The following is a 13,936-nucleotide window of genomic DNA, read 5'->3' as shown; positions in this document are numbered from 1 at the left end:
TAAAGGCTGGAATCCTATTTATCCAAGGAAGACACACAGATGGCCAATAAGCACGTGAAAATATGCTTACCATCATCAATCACTAATCATTACAGGAAATCAAAACTACAAATATTCCACTTCATACCCATTAGGATAGATAGTGAGAAAGAAAAAAAAAAAGAGAAGAGAAAAGAAAAAGGAAAAGTTTGCAAGGATGTGGATAAATTGGAAGCCTTGTGCACTGCTGATGATAATGTAAAATGGTAAGACACTGTGGAAAACAGTATAGCAGTTCCTCAAAAAATTAAAAATAGAATTACCACATGACCCAGCAATTCCACTTCTGGGTATATACCTGTATTAGTCTGCATTGGCTGCCATAACAAAATACCACAGGCTGGGTGGCTTAACCAACAGGAAGTTATTTTCTGTTTTGAATGCTAGAAGTCAAAAATGAAAGTGACAGCAAATCAGGTCCCTTGTGAGGGTCCTGTCATTGACTTGCAGACAGCCATCCTCTTATCATGTCCTCACATGGCCTTTCCTTTAAGCACAGAGAGAGAGACAACTCTGATCTCTTCATCTTCTCATAAGGACACCAATCCTATCTGATTAGAATAGGCCTTATGGCTGCCTTTAACCTTAATTACTATCTCCTTAAAGGCCTGTATCTTTAAGTACAATCTCATTGGGGGTTAGGGCTTCAACATATGAATATGGAAGGACATAATTCAGTCCATAATACCCATAAGAATTGAAAGCAGGTACTCAGAGAGAGATTTGTACACCCATGTTTACAGCAGTATTATTTGCAATAGCCAAAAAGTGGAAGTAAACCAAGTCTCCATTAATAGATGAATGGATAAACAAAATGTGATATAGACATATAGTGGAATATTATTCAGCCTTAATGGAATTCTTATATGTTACAACATGGATGAACTTTGAGGATATGCTAGAGACTGAATGTGTTCCCCCAAAATTCATATGTTGAAATCTAATCCCCAATATGATATTATTGGATGTGTAGACTGTCTGATTACATCATGAGGGTGGAATCCTCATAAATAGGATTAGTGCCCTATAAAAGAGACTCCCAAGAGTTCCCATCTCCCTTCTACCATGCAAGGACATAGCCAGAAGACAGCCAGCCATCTACAATCCAGAAAGAAGGTTGTCACCAGACACCAAATCTGCTAGCACACTGATCTTGGATCTTCCAGCCTCCAGAAAGGTCAGAAATAAAGGTTTGTTGTTTAAGTCACCCAGTTCATGGTATTTATTTGCTATAGCTGCCCGAAATGACTAAGACAGGATATTATGGTAAAATAAAACAGACACACAAAAGAATTACATGATTTCAGTGATATGAAATACCTAGAGCAGTCTAATTTATAAAGCCCAAAAATAGAACGGTGGTTGCTAGGGACTGGGGTGAAGGGGAATGGGGAGTAACTGTTTAATGGATAGTTTCAGTTTTGCAAATCGAAAAGAATTCTATGAATGGATAATGGTGATGGTAGCACAACAGTGAGAATATACTTAATGCCACTGAACTTGTACACTTTAAAATGGTTACTATTAACAAATTTTATGCTACGTATATTTTACCACAATTTAAAAAAATTTTTTAACAAAAAAGTTAAACATATGTTTATGAGTCTGTTTCTGTTTTGTTTTGTTTTAGGTTCCACATATAGTGAAATCATAGGTATCTGTTCTTTGTATGACTTATTTCACTTAGCATAATACTCTCTAGACCCATCCATGCTGTTGCAAATGGCAAGATTTCATTCTTTTTAGGCTCTGTAAACTGATGACTGCCGAAGAGGTATGGAGAAGGGTGAAAAAGGTTAAGGAGAATAAGAAGTACAAATTTCCAGTTATAAAATATGTCACAGAGATATAATGTACAGCACAGGAAATGTAGTCTATAATATCATAACAACCTGCTACGGTGTCAGATGGTTACTAGACTTATTGTGATCACTTTGTTAGGTATATAAATGTTGAATAACTATGTTGTAGTCCTGAAATAAATGATATTGTATATTAACCCTACTTTAATTAAAAATAATAAAGTTTTAAAAACATAAAAATTAAAAGTTAAATATAGATTTACATGATCCTGCAATATAAACCCAAGAGAACTGAAAACATACATCCAAACCAAAAAAAACCTATAAACATTTTTAGCAGCATCATTCATGATAGCCAAAAGTAGAAACAAATCCAAATTTTGACAGATTCACAGTATACCAGAGTGAATTGTTTTTAATAAAGACTTTATTGAAATATAATTCACATACCATAAAATTCATCCAGTTAATATATATAGCTCAATGATTTTTACTGCATTTATATGTGTATAATCATCAGTCAATTTTTCAACATTTTCATAATTTCGAAAAATACCCTTTTGCTATAAACCACCTATCCCTCTATCCATCTCAGCCCTAAGCACCTACTAATTGACTTTCTGTCTCTGTAGATTTACCTACTATGGAAATTTCATATAAACAGAATCATAAGTGTGGATTTTTGTAACTGGCTTCTTTCACTTAGCATGTTTTTAAGATTCATCCAGGTTGTGGCATGTATCAATATCACATTCCTTTTCATGGTCAAAGAATATTCCATTGTATTTTGTTTTACATACTCATTATAGCTGAGATGGTTATATGGCTTGCTTCCATCTTTTGACTATTATGAATATTGCTGCTATAAACATTCATGTACAAATTTTTGTGTGAATATGTTTCAGTTCTCTTGGTAAATACCTATGAGTGGAATTGCTGGTTCATATGGTAAGTCTATCTTTAATTTTTTGAGAAACTGCCAGACCGGTTTTCAAAGCAGGTAAGCCATTATATTTCTCCAATAGTAGAGGAGAGTTCCAATTTTTCCACATCTTCACCAACATTTGGTATGGTCAGCCCTTTTTATTATAGCCATCCTTAGGGTGTGAAATGATTTCACACTGTGGTTTTGCTTTATATGTCCCTAATGCCTAAAGATGTTAATTTATTGGCTATTTATATATCTTCTTTGGAGATATACAAATGTCTATTCAGATTTTTTGCCTATGTTTTAATTGGGTTATTTGTATTTTTATTATTGGTTTTTAACAGTTCTTTATATAGTCTAGATATGCAAATCCCCCATTAGAAATATAATTTGCATTTTTCCCCACTTTGTGGATGTCTCTTCACTTTGTATCCTTTTAATCACGAGTTTTCAATTTTGATAAAATCTAATATATCTATTTTTTTCTTTGGGTACTTATGCTTTTGTCATATCTAAATAAGCCACTGCTAAAGCCAAGGTTATGAAAATTTATCACTATGTTGTCTTCTAAGAGGTTTATAATTTCGGCTCACATTTAGGTCTTTGATTCATTTTGAGATGTTTTGCATATAGTACTAGCTAAATTTCCAAATTCATCATTTTAAATGTGGATATCCAGTTGTCTTAGCACTAAGTGTTAAATAAACTATCGTTCTCCATTGAATGGTATTGGCACTCTTGTCAAAAAGCAGGTGACCACAGACACATGGGTTTGTTTTTGAATTCTCAATTCTACTCCATTGATCTTTATATTTATCTTTATGCATTACCACAGTAATCTTGATTACTGGTGCTTTGTACAAAGTTTTGAAATTGGCAACTGTAAAGCCTATTATTGTTGCTCTTGTTCAAGACTGTTTTGACTGTTTTGGATCCCTTTAAAATACAATCATTTTCACGTATAAGTTTTATACTTCTTTTGCTAAATTTATTAGTATTTTATTATTTAATTCTACTGTAAATTGTTTTCATTTTCATATTGCTCATTGAAAGTATATAGAAATACAATTGATTTTTTGTATATTGATATTGTATCTTACAACCTTGCTTAACTCATTTATTACTTCTAATAGTTTATTAGTGTATTCCTTAGGATTTTTTATATACAAGATCATGTCATACGAATAGACAACAATAGTTGTACTTCTTCATTTCCAATATGGATGCCTTTCTTTCTTTTTCTTGCCTAACTGCCCTGGGTATTAGGGCCTCCAGCGCAATGCTGAAAAAAATGTGGAGAGACACACAGGATATGTTTCTTTCCTGATCTCAGATGTGGAAAGCATACAGTCTTTCACTATTAGTATGATGTTAGCTGTCAGTTTTTCGCAGATGCCCTTTATCAAGTTGAGGAAGTTCCATTCTATTTCTAAGCATTTTTAGTGTTTTTGTAATGAAATGGAATTGCGTTTTGTCAAATGCTTTTACTCTATCTACTGAGATGATCGTGTGGTTTTTGTACTTCATTCTATTTTCATAGTGTATTCCATTAACTTATTTTCAGATGTTGAATAAACCTTGCATCCTTGGGAAAAATCCTACTTGGTCATGGACTATAATCGTATTTACATATTGCTGGATTTGATTTGCTAGTATTTTGTTAGGAATTTTTGCATCCATTTCATAAGAGACATTGGTCTATAACTTGCTTTTCTTGTGATGTCTGTTTTCAGTATTAGGATTATACTAGCCTCATAGAATGATTTGGGAAGTAGTCTCTCTTCTATTTTTGGGGAAAATTTGTGAAGAATTGATATTATTATTGTAATGTTTCATTTGAAGACATCTGGGCCTGAGCTTTTCTACATGGGTTTTTGTTTTGTTTTTTCATTATTAATTCAATTTCTTGTCATAGATCTATTCAGATTATCTACTTCCTTTTTTTTTTAAATGCCTAACAGCAGCTGGTATTCCTAGGTGGTCTCCCATCCAAGTACTAACCAGGCCCGACCCTGCTTAGCTTCCGAGATCTGACAAGATCCGGCACAATCAGGGTGGCACGGTCGTAGACTGTCTACTTCCTCTTGAATCAGTTTTAGTAGTTTGTGTCTTTGTAGGAATTTGTCCATTTCATCTAAGTTATCTAATTTACTGGCATATAACCATTCACAGTATTATTATTATTTTTATTATTATTTTAGGCAAGGCAAATCTTGGTTGAACTCACAGATTGCAAGCACCTTATCAGTTTACAATTCCTTATTTTTAATTTTTTACGCCTACAGCACCTAGTCTTCCTAGATGGTCTCCCATCCAAGTACTACCCAGGCCCAACCCTGCTTAGCTTCCGAGGTAAGACAGGATCGGGCTTGTTCAGGGTGACATGGCCGTAGACATCACAGTATTATTTTATAATCTCTTTTATTTGTCAGGTCAGTAGTAATGTTCTCTCTTTTATTTTTTCTGATTCTAGTAATTTGAGTCTTATCCCTTTTTTGCATAGTCAGTATAACTAAAGGTTTGCCCATTTTATTGATCTTTTCAAAGAGCAAGCTTTTGGTTTTATTGATTTTCTTTATTGCTTTCCTATTCTCTATTTTATTAATGTCTGCTCTAATCATTCTTATTTCTTTACTTCTGCATGCTTTATTTTGGTGTGTTCTTCTTTTTCCAGTGCCTTAAGATTGATTTGCAAGCTTTTTTCTTTTTTACTACAGGCACTTATAGCTAAGTATGCTTTAGCTGCATCCCATAAGTTTTGGTATGTTATATCTTCATTTTCATTCATCTTAAAATATTTTTTATTTTCCTTTTTGATTTCTTCTTGGATCCACTGTTTAGATAAAGTCTGTTGTTTAATTTCCACATATTTATGGGTTTCCTAAATTTCTGTTATTTATTTCCAATTTCATTCCATTATAGTCAGAGAACATACTTTCTATTATTTCTATCAAAAGGGTGAATGTTATTACATGTGAATCATATCTCAAGGCACACTGTATGACAAAATCACATGCAAAATGGCAGCAAGCAATAGAAATAGCAACCGTGGGTGTAAACCATAGTCTTTTCTTACCTGAATCTGCAAAAGCTTATGACACATCTGCTATTTCCAGATTTTTTTTTTTACCTTATTATAAGCCTCTACAAATGGTGAAGAAACACACAAAAACCCTAAATGAGAAACTGGCAATGAATAAGAAAAGTTCATTCTTAAGAGAGGAAATATAAATGAAGAACAAATCTGAAGCCTCACTAGTAATCTTTTAAATAGGAAATTTGAAAAAAAAATGAAACACCATTCTCCTCCTACCATATTAACAGGTTTATCTCTAATTTTTAAACACTGACATCTGATGCTAGACTGATACAGTGAAATTAGGTACTCTCATATACTGCTGGTGGGCATATAGACTGGAATACTTTGGAAACTAACTTGGCAAAAAGTATCAAGAGCCTTAAAAAAATTCTAAATGCTTTTAACTAGTTTTTCTACTTGTGACAATTTATGTTTAGGAAATAACTCTAAATACAGAAAATATTTGAGACTAATAATATTTATTACAGTATTATTTACAATTTAAAAGTGTAAGTATAAATTTCAAATAACAGGAGAATAGTTAAGTAAACTATAGTTTAATTATTGTATAAAATAATTATTAAAATGCATCCATTAAAAATGTTTACAAAACATTTACAACAAAAAGAAAATACTTGTTATGTTAGTAAAAAAGAAAAAACTGTATATAGAATACAATTACAGCTATGCGTTTTGAAAAACTGCAAACAATCTATATAGGAGAAAATCAGAAAGGAATAAATCAAAAAATTAATAATGGTTATCTTTGGGTAGTGAATTATGAGTATATTTTTTTCTTTACGCTTTTCATTATCTTTCCAAAGTTTCTATGAGTATAAATTTTTATAATAAAAGGTTTATTTCGATCAAATTTAAGAAACTGCCACTTCCAAGCATGACAATCCACTTAGTACAATTACAATGCCTCTCTTACAAGTACAACCTCACAGATATATATATATTCACATGAGAGACAAATTCCCTCAAACACACAATCCTTAGCTTTTTCCATTTAGTCTCTTAATATTATACTCTGTCAAAGTGTTTTATGTTTGTTTGTTGTTGTCACTGTTGTTTATTACGATAACTGGAACACTCTTTCCTGGGGCTCAGAAATAGCATTCTAATTCTAGGAATATAATACTCTTCTACAATTTAAATATACTTGTCTTCTTATAACCTCAAAATCAATTTATCATAAAGATTAAAGGCAATTCTACAAGGTTTAGAAGCTGCTGTTATGTACAACAAAAGGCAGCTAATTAAAAGTTCCATAATAAATCAAAAGGCACAACTAGTGTGCATGTATTTTTTATAATCAGAAAAAATTTAAAAAATTTTCCCAAACACTTGTTTGTGTCTAGCTGGTCTGTTTATTAAGGCAACAACGCATAAGAAAAAGAACATAGGCTTTGGAGTCAGAGAAACTAGAGTTTACACCCTGGTTCTGCAAGTTCCTAGCTGTGAAAATTTGGACAAATGAAACTCTCTCAATCTCAACTCCTACCTTGGTAAACAGGGATAACAGTACTTACCTAAAGGACTGCAAGGAACAAATAAAAAACTGGATGTAAGGTATCATAATAGGCAAAGTGCTTATATTAGGCACAGTTTACATGTAGCTACTATAATTATTTCTATTTCTTTTGGGAGGCTGAGGAAGTTCATTTTATAACAAATTACTCAACTTTATTCCTAATCCAACATTAAGAAACAAAATGAGACAGTTCTTAAAACCATTAAGAATCCTTAGCAATTCTCAGTTACAGAGTTACAATGTAGATCTAAGCAGATCTTACAGCTCATACAACCTCTCCTGATAACACAAAACTATTCAAGAAAGAAGCAACCCATGTCTAACCATTATACTCTTACCTTGCAAGCTACATCAACTAATCGCATCTGGATAGCTTGATTCTCTGGGAGTTTAGTGCCTATTGCAAGCAAAGTGTCCAACAGTTGAGCTAGGACTTGATGAGACTCTAGAAAGGAAGGTGGAAAGTTGTGTTACAGAATTTCAAAAGGAGATCACTACAGACACTAAATTTACTTGAGTAAATTAAAGAATGTAGATTTTTGTCAGCTAAGTCCTACTATTTGATCCTTGATTCCCCTTAACTAAAAGTTAACTTCCTAAAGGGATCATATTTCACCCTTTTCCCCATTTAGGAAAAAAAAGTGCAGCTTGCTGCCAGCATTCATTTAACATCACATGTAGGAATACTACATTTTCTAGGTTTGACATTTTCAGCGCTCGAGAATTACAATATTTTGTAAATGGAAATACGACAACAGAATGCTATAACTAGAATGATGTCATTTGTTGCCAAAGACTATCGATATACTAGAGCAATGCAAAAATAATAATAATAAAAGCAATATATTTCATGGCAAACTTGGGGGGTAAGGTTGGGATTGTAATCCGTGAATTATCTCGGGATAAACACTGCAGCTGCAAGCGCCCCCTACAAGTATTCTCAGGGAAAATGGGGAAAAGGCTAAAAATTTAAGTCGTCCACAGGTTGGCCAGTGCTCCAGAAATGTTTAGTACTTGACAAATTCAAGGGGTTTTGGTTGCCGTCAAGATAAAGTCCAAATTCTTTCACAGGGCATATATACATACATACCATTCCCTCCATGACATCTAGCTCCGCCTACCTTTCTAGCCTCATCTCTTTCAAGTCTCCTCCAGCATCCGTTTTCCCAATTACTTATGATTTCATGTCACCCTTTCTTTGCTCAGGCCAACTTCCCTATCTAGAATGCATTCACCCACACCTGACTCCATTCTCAACCCAACTCCCCAGGGAGAAACTACTAATCTTGAAGTGTCACTTCCTGTATGAAGCTTTTCCTCCTTCCCTAAGAATTGACCATTTCCTCCTTTGTGCTTCTACTGAACTCTCTGCATCAGCTACACCACTTTACTACTTATTTTTGTACCTAATCAAAACAGGAAATTGAAAGATTCTTGAGAGCAAAGACTGTGTTTTATTCACCTGTGTTACTCTCAGAATCTAGCATGACTCATTATATGTTCAACGAATATTTAATAAATGAGCTAACAGCCAAATCCAAATATATCAATATCAATCATCCTAGCCAGATTTTCTTATTTGTCTAAATTCTCTTCTTTGTTCCAAAATATGGTTCTTGTAACACTAGTGGTATACAAGATTTTAGGTGGCATTCAGATAATCATTTGTATATTATTAACCATGTATATATTTTAATGAATATAATAAAAATTGCAGTTACTATTTGTTGATGTCACATGACACGTTTCTTTTTAACACTACTAATATAAAAAACCTAGAAACAACTTCATATTAAAATTGTGTTTGTATTAAATTTTGACCCAAGACTTTTAATTCACAGGAAACAATGAAAGTATTTTTTTAAAAAATGTTTTGAGAGGATTGTCTGTTTTATTATAATGCCAATATAATCACATTAAAGAAAAATATTTTAAAATTCCGACTACTACTATATGTTTTGCATATTACCTTTTATATACCTTTTATATGGTTGTACTTATAATGAATGTATTATTTTGCATTCTCACTTAACATTATGAATAATTTTTTCCATGTCTCTACATTATTTTCAGAATCTTTATAGTACCAATAATATTTTAAAAACTTAAAGGTACAATAGCATGTTTCTAATTTTTTGCTTTTGTAAGTAGTGGCAAAAAAAAAAAAACCCATTTTTTTTTAAAGCACCAAAACAATTACATTGCATCAGTACAGAAGTATCCTTTTTTCCCATGGAAAGTTCTTAAAGGAGCTAGCTATATACATGGAAGAATTTCATACTTTAAGATTGAGAATTTTAAAGAGCCATAGACTTTTTTAGTTATAAATGGCCTTATAGAGACCATCTTGTTTAAATCTTTCATTTTGCAGATGATAGAAACTAAGTCCCATAAAGAGAGTTTAAGTGAGTTAAGTAGTAGATGAACTGAAACACTTTATCTCCAAAATAGAAACATTATGAAAGAGTTAATTTGTTGCATACATCATCCTAACCTTTAAAAGAGACTCAAATTAATCTAGTAGTATACCTAGAAATAGCTATTTTACTTTTCATTAAGTATTCTAATTCTGTCTCTTTTTAAATTTTCTCTAAGAGATTTGATCTGGGATTCTTCCCAGTTTCCAGTTCCTGCCCTGCCTAGGTTCATAGAAGATAGAACTGAAAAGGACCATAGAGAACATGTAGTTCAAGCCCTTTATTTCATAGCTGAGGAGCATAAACTCCAGAGATAAAGTGCTAAAGTGATTCTGTAGTATTTGTGGCTTAGAATTAAGCCACAGACTTAGAATTAAGAGTCTCCTGGTGATTAGTCTAGTATGTACAGAGACAATTACATCTATCTTATATCATACATAAACTATCTTAAGTAAATGGCATGTGGTAGAGGTCAATAAATGATAGCTATTGAGACAAAACTATATTTTAACTCTAATGTAAACATATGTACATAATTTTATTGAATCATCCTCAAATTCTTTTTCAATACCAGCAAAACAAAATTTTGTTTTAAATTCTATATAAAAGGAACTAAAGGTTTCTGCTCTGATTATATAGCTTTTAAATCGCAACTTACTTTCATTCTGCAGGATGTTAATGGCATCATCCATAATACAGTCTGGTGAAAATCCTGCAGTCTTTGACAATAAACCCAATAACGATGCAATTTTCAGTCTCACAGATGGATCATTCTCCTAGAACAAAAGAAGCTATTGTTACCTTGATATGCTACTCTCAGCTAACCAACAAACAGGAACTAACATCTCAAAAGAGATTCAATGATCCAAGTATTCTAAGGCTTTATTTCTGAAAAATTAACTTTATATAGTTCAGGGGAGAGAGCTTTTTCAGTCAGTATGTTACACCCAAATACTGCAAAGTGAATGGGAATTTTTTTTTTAATGCCTTCCTGATGTCATTAACTTCTAAGTAGAAATGTGCTTTGGGGGCTAAAAGTACTTTTCCTCCACTGTGTAGTCACGTTAAACATGAAGTGCAGCAACTTGGACTAAACACTGCCAGCACTAACCACCCGATGCTGTTGCCAGCACCACTATTCTTAGAGCTCCTGGAAATTGGGTGCTGCAGAAAAAAAATCTCACTCTACCTGTTTTTTGGATCACCAGATCTTGATTAGAAGTCGGGGGCATGTGAGCCTAATTAGCTGGGACTAGGTCTTGTACCTGGGCTCCAGGTGCAAGGCAGACTAAGAAACGAGTGTTTGGCCCTTTTAGCTTCAATATTGGAAGGTGGTCTCTAATTTGCACCAAAATTCCTATGGTGAGAAATTTCCCCCAATGATGAAAAGGACCATATCCTTTTGTTCATCACCATTTTTCAAGTATGTAGCACAATATCCTAAGTTTCTAATGAGGTAACTGCTCACAACAAGGAGGCCTCAGGTGGGTGAAGGAGCAATAGACACGGAGTCAAAAGACCTAGAATCCTGGCAGACCACTTACCATGTATATACAACCTTGGGAATGTCATTTTCTTGGGCATAACCTTACGCTGTGGGGTGTAGCAGAAGAAAATCTGGCTTTGAAAGTAGCCAGATCTAGGTACGAAGCCCAGACTCCCTACGCAACAGTTATATGTCTTGAAAGGCTAATTAACTTTTCTAAGTCTCATGTGTGAAATGGGACTAATAACCTTAGGGGGCCACTGAGAGGACAAAAGTTAGCACTGAAATGGGCACATAGAGAACAGTCAAATATCAGTGCCCTTCTTTCTTCCTCTCTGATCATCAATCTTTTCACGTGGAGGGTAATATGGTACTTCTGTGAGTACCATATTCACCAAACTGTGAATATGGTACTCACAGAAGTACCATAAAGAGCAAATTAAAAACACATCAAAAATAAGGATGCAATCACCAAGCCCAGAATAAATGCCCTGTTTTTTACACAATAAATTGCATGGGAAAGAAAAAGGGTGGTGGTGGTGGGGATTATTGCAGATTGAAAAAGATGTAAAAGGACAGACAAATCAACCAAAAGCAATATGTGAATCCTACTTCAAACAAATCAACTTTAAAAAGATTTCTTTAAGATAATCAGTGAAAACTGAACATGAACTAGATATTAGCTACTATTAAAGCATTATTGTTACATGCGATTTAAGTCCTAAAATAAGTCTTATCTGTTAAATCTACATAATTAAGTATCTATAGGTGAAATCATATGCTGCCTGGGATTTACCCACTCCCCAAAAAAGTGGGGGAATGCATTCAATAAGAATGGCAAAATGTTGATAATTGTTTAATCTGAATGAGGAACACCTGAAGGCTCATATTATTTTCTCTCTTTTTGTGTATGTTTGTAAATTTACAAAATAAAAAGTTAGCTTTTTGGAAAAAAAATCACATGAAAGTGCTTTGTTCTATGTAAAAATGCAAAGTAATTTATTCATTCAACAAACATACAAGGAGTACCTACTATGTGCCAGGCATTGTTCTAAGTGCTGAGAATATAATGATGAATAAAACGGACGTAATTCATGCTCTAATAGAGCTTAAATTCATATGGATAGGACTGGCAAAAGAAAATACATTTCAGGTGGTAAGCATTCTGAAGGAAAATAAAGTGTATAAGGGGTTATGTATAAGGGAAGGCTATTATAGACAGGACATGAGGATATGAGTTTTGAATGGACACTTAATTAAGTGAGACAGGAGAGCCATAAGAAGGTTTAGGGAAGCAGCATTCCAGGCAGAAGAAAACTGCAAACCCAGAATATAGGAACTTCCAAAATGTTACATTTAAAACTGTAGAAGAATACATACAAAACTTAGTGGTGACTCTCTCCAGAATAACCTCTGAAGAGCGTATTTTGTTTTCTTAACCTTTTTTCTTACAGAGGCAAATCTCACTCTTTATTTTATAAATAATTGCTTGAATCTGTTACAATAAATGTTACTGTTGTGATTTTTAAAAGACTAAATTTAAAACTCTATACATAACCCTTCAAAAGCTTCCAGTTTCCTTCAGAAAGAAGTCTGAGCTACTGAACATGCCATGAAGGCCTGCCTAGACTGGCCGCTATGTCACCTCCCACAATTCCCTACCAGTGATGCCACGAGTCTGCTTCAAGAGTCTGTACTTCTGCTCAGATTGTTCCTCTGCCTAGACTGCACTCCCTATCTCCCACACCTACCCTTGTCCTGCCCCTCAGGTGTCAGCAATCCCAGGAAGTTGCCTCTGATCCCTGAACTGAACTTGGATGCCCTTCCTCTTGGAGCACTACAGCACATTGGTGTGACTCTTTATTGTGATTACGTCCGTTTCCTCAACCAGACTATAAGCCACTAAAGTGACCAGCAAAATACCCGGGAAGCATTCTGTAAATTTTGATAAAAATAAAGGGCAGACTACAGGAAAAGGAAAAGTCAGGTGTCCTTAATTCATTCAGCAAATAATTCATCTATTCATCTGTTTAACAAGGATTTCCTCTGCACTTACCAGGAGCCGCTATGCTAGACCATGGTGATACACTGCCCTCATGGATAAAGTTTAATGGGCAAGGCAGATATTTATCAAGCAATGTCCAAATAAATAATTATAAAGTCGTATTGTAAACTACAGAGTTCTATAAAAGCATATAACATATCACATACAGACTTTAACTCCGTTTTTATGTTCGAAGAGATTGTGATCTAATTTGAGACAGAGGGAAGAAAAAAAATGAATAAATGCCCTGAGTCATGAAAGAATATCACATCTCCCAGAACTGAAAAAAAAGGGCAATGTGGCTAAAATGTAGATTGATATGAAATGAGGCTAAAGAGAAAAGCAGGTGCCACATCTTTGTGAGAATTATGGCAAGGGCCTCTGATAGTACCTAGCATGTAGCAGGAGTTCAAAACATACTTGTGCATTATTAAATAAATAAAAGAATAATTTTTGTCCTAAGAGGAATAAAAATCCTTTGAAGAATTATAAATAGAAGAATGACATAAACAGATTTGAGTTTTTGAAATACCAATCCAGACTCAATATAATGATTGAATTGGAAGGGGCAAAAGTAGAGAGAAATATTAAGAGTATATTGCAA

The 13,936-nt window shown here is 33.7% G+C and overlaps 1 protein-coding gene and 2 pseudogenes across 2 annotated transcripts in view; all 3 read right to left on the bottom strand.

Annotated features, from left to right (window-relative positions):
* Positions 1-13,936, bottom strand: part of INTS4 (integrator complex subunit 4) — an 85,482-nt gene that overhangs the window by 64,634 nt on the left and 6,912 nt on the right. For both annotated transcript variants that reach the window (XM_011368370.2, XM_011368371.2), the window contains exons 3-4: positions 10,461-10,578; positions 7,724-7,830 (exon numbers count right to left, since the gene is read on the bottom strand). In XM_011368370.2, coding sequence (XP_011366672.1) covers positions 7,724-7,830; positions 10,461-10,578 — 225 coding nt within the window. The remainder of the gene's footprint in view (positions 1-7,723; positions 7,831-10,460; positions 10,579-13,936) is intronic.
* LOC111744829 lies at positions 4,722-4,839 on the bottom strand (annotated as a pseudogene).
* Positions 5,046-5,164, bottom strand: LOC111744813 (annotated as a pseudogene).

Source organism: Pteropus vampyrus, unplaced genomic scaffold, assembly GCF_000151845.1.
Source record: "Pteropus vampyrus isolate Shadow unplaced genomic scaffold, Pvam_2.0 Scaffold141, whole genome shotgun sequence".
Lineage (NCBI taxonomy): Eukaryota > Metazoa > Chordata > Mammalia > Chiroptera > Pteropodidae > Pteropus > Pteropus vampyrus.
This window is presented reverse-complemented; position numbering and strand designations above follow the sequence as displayed.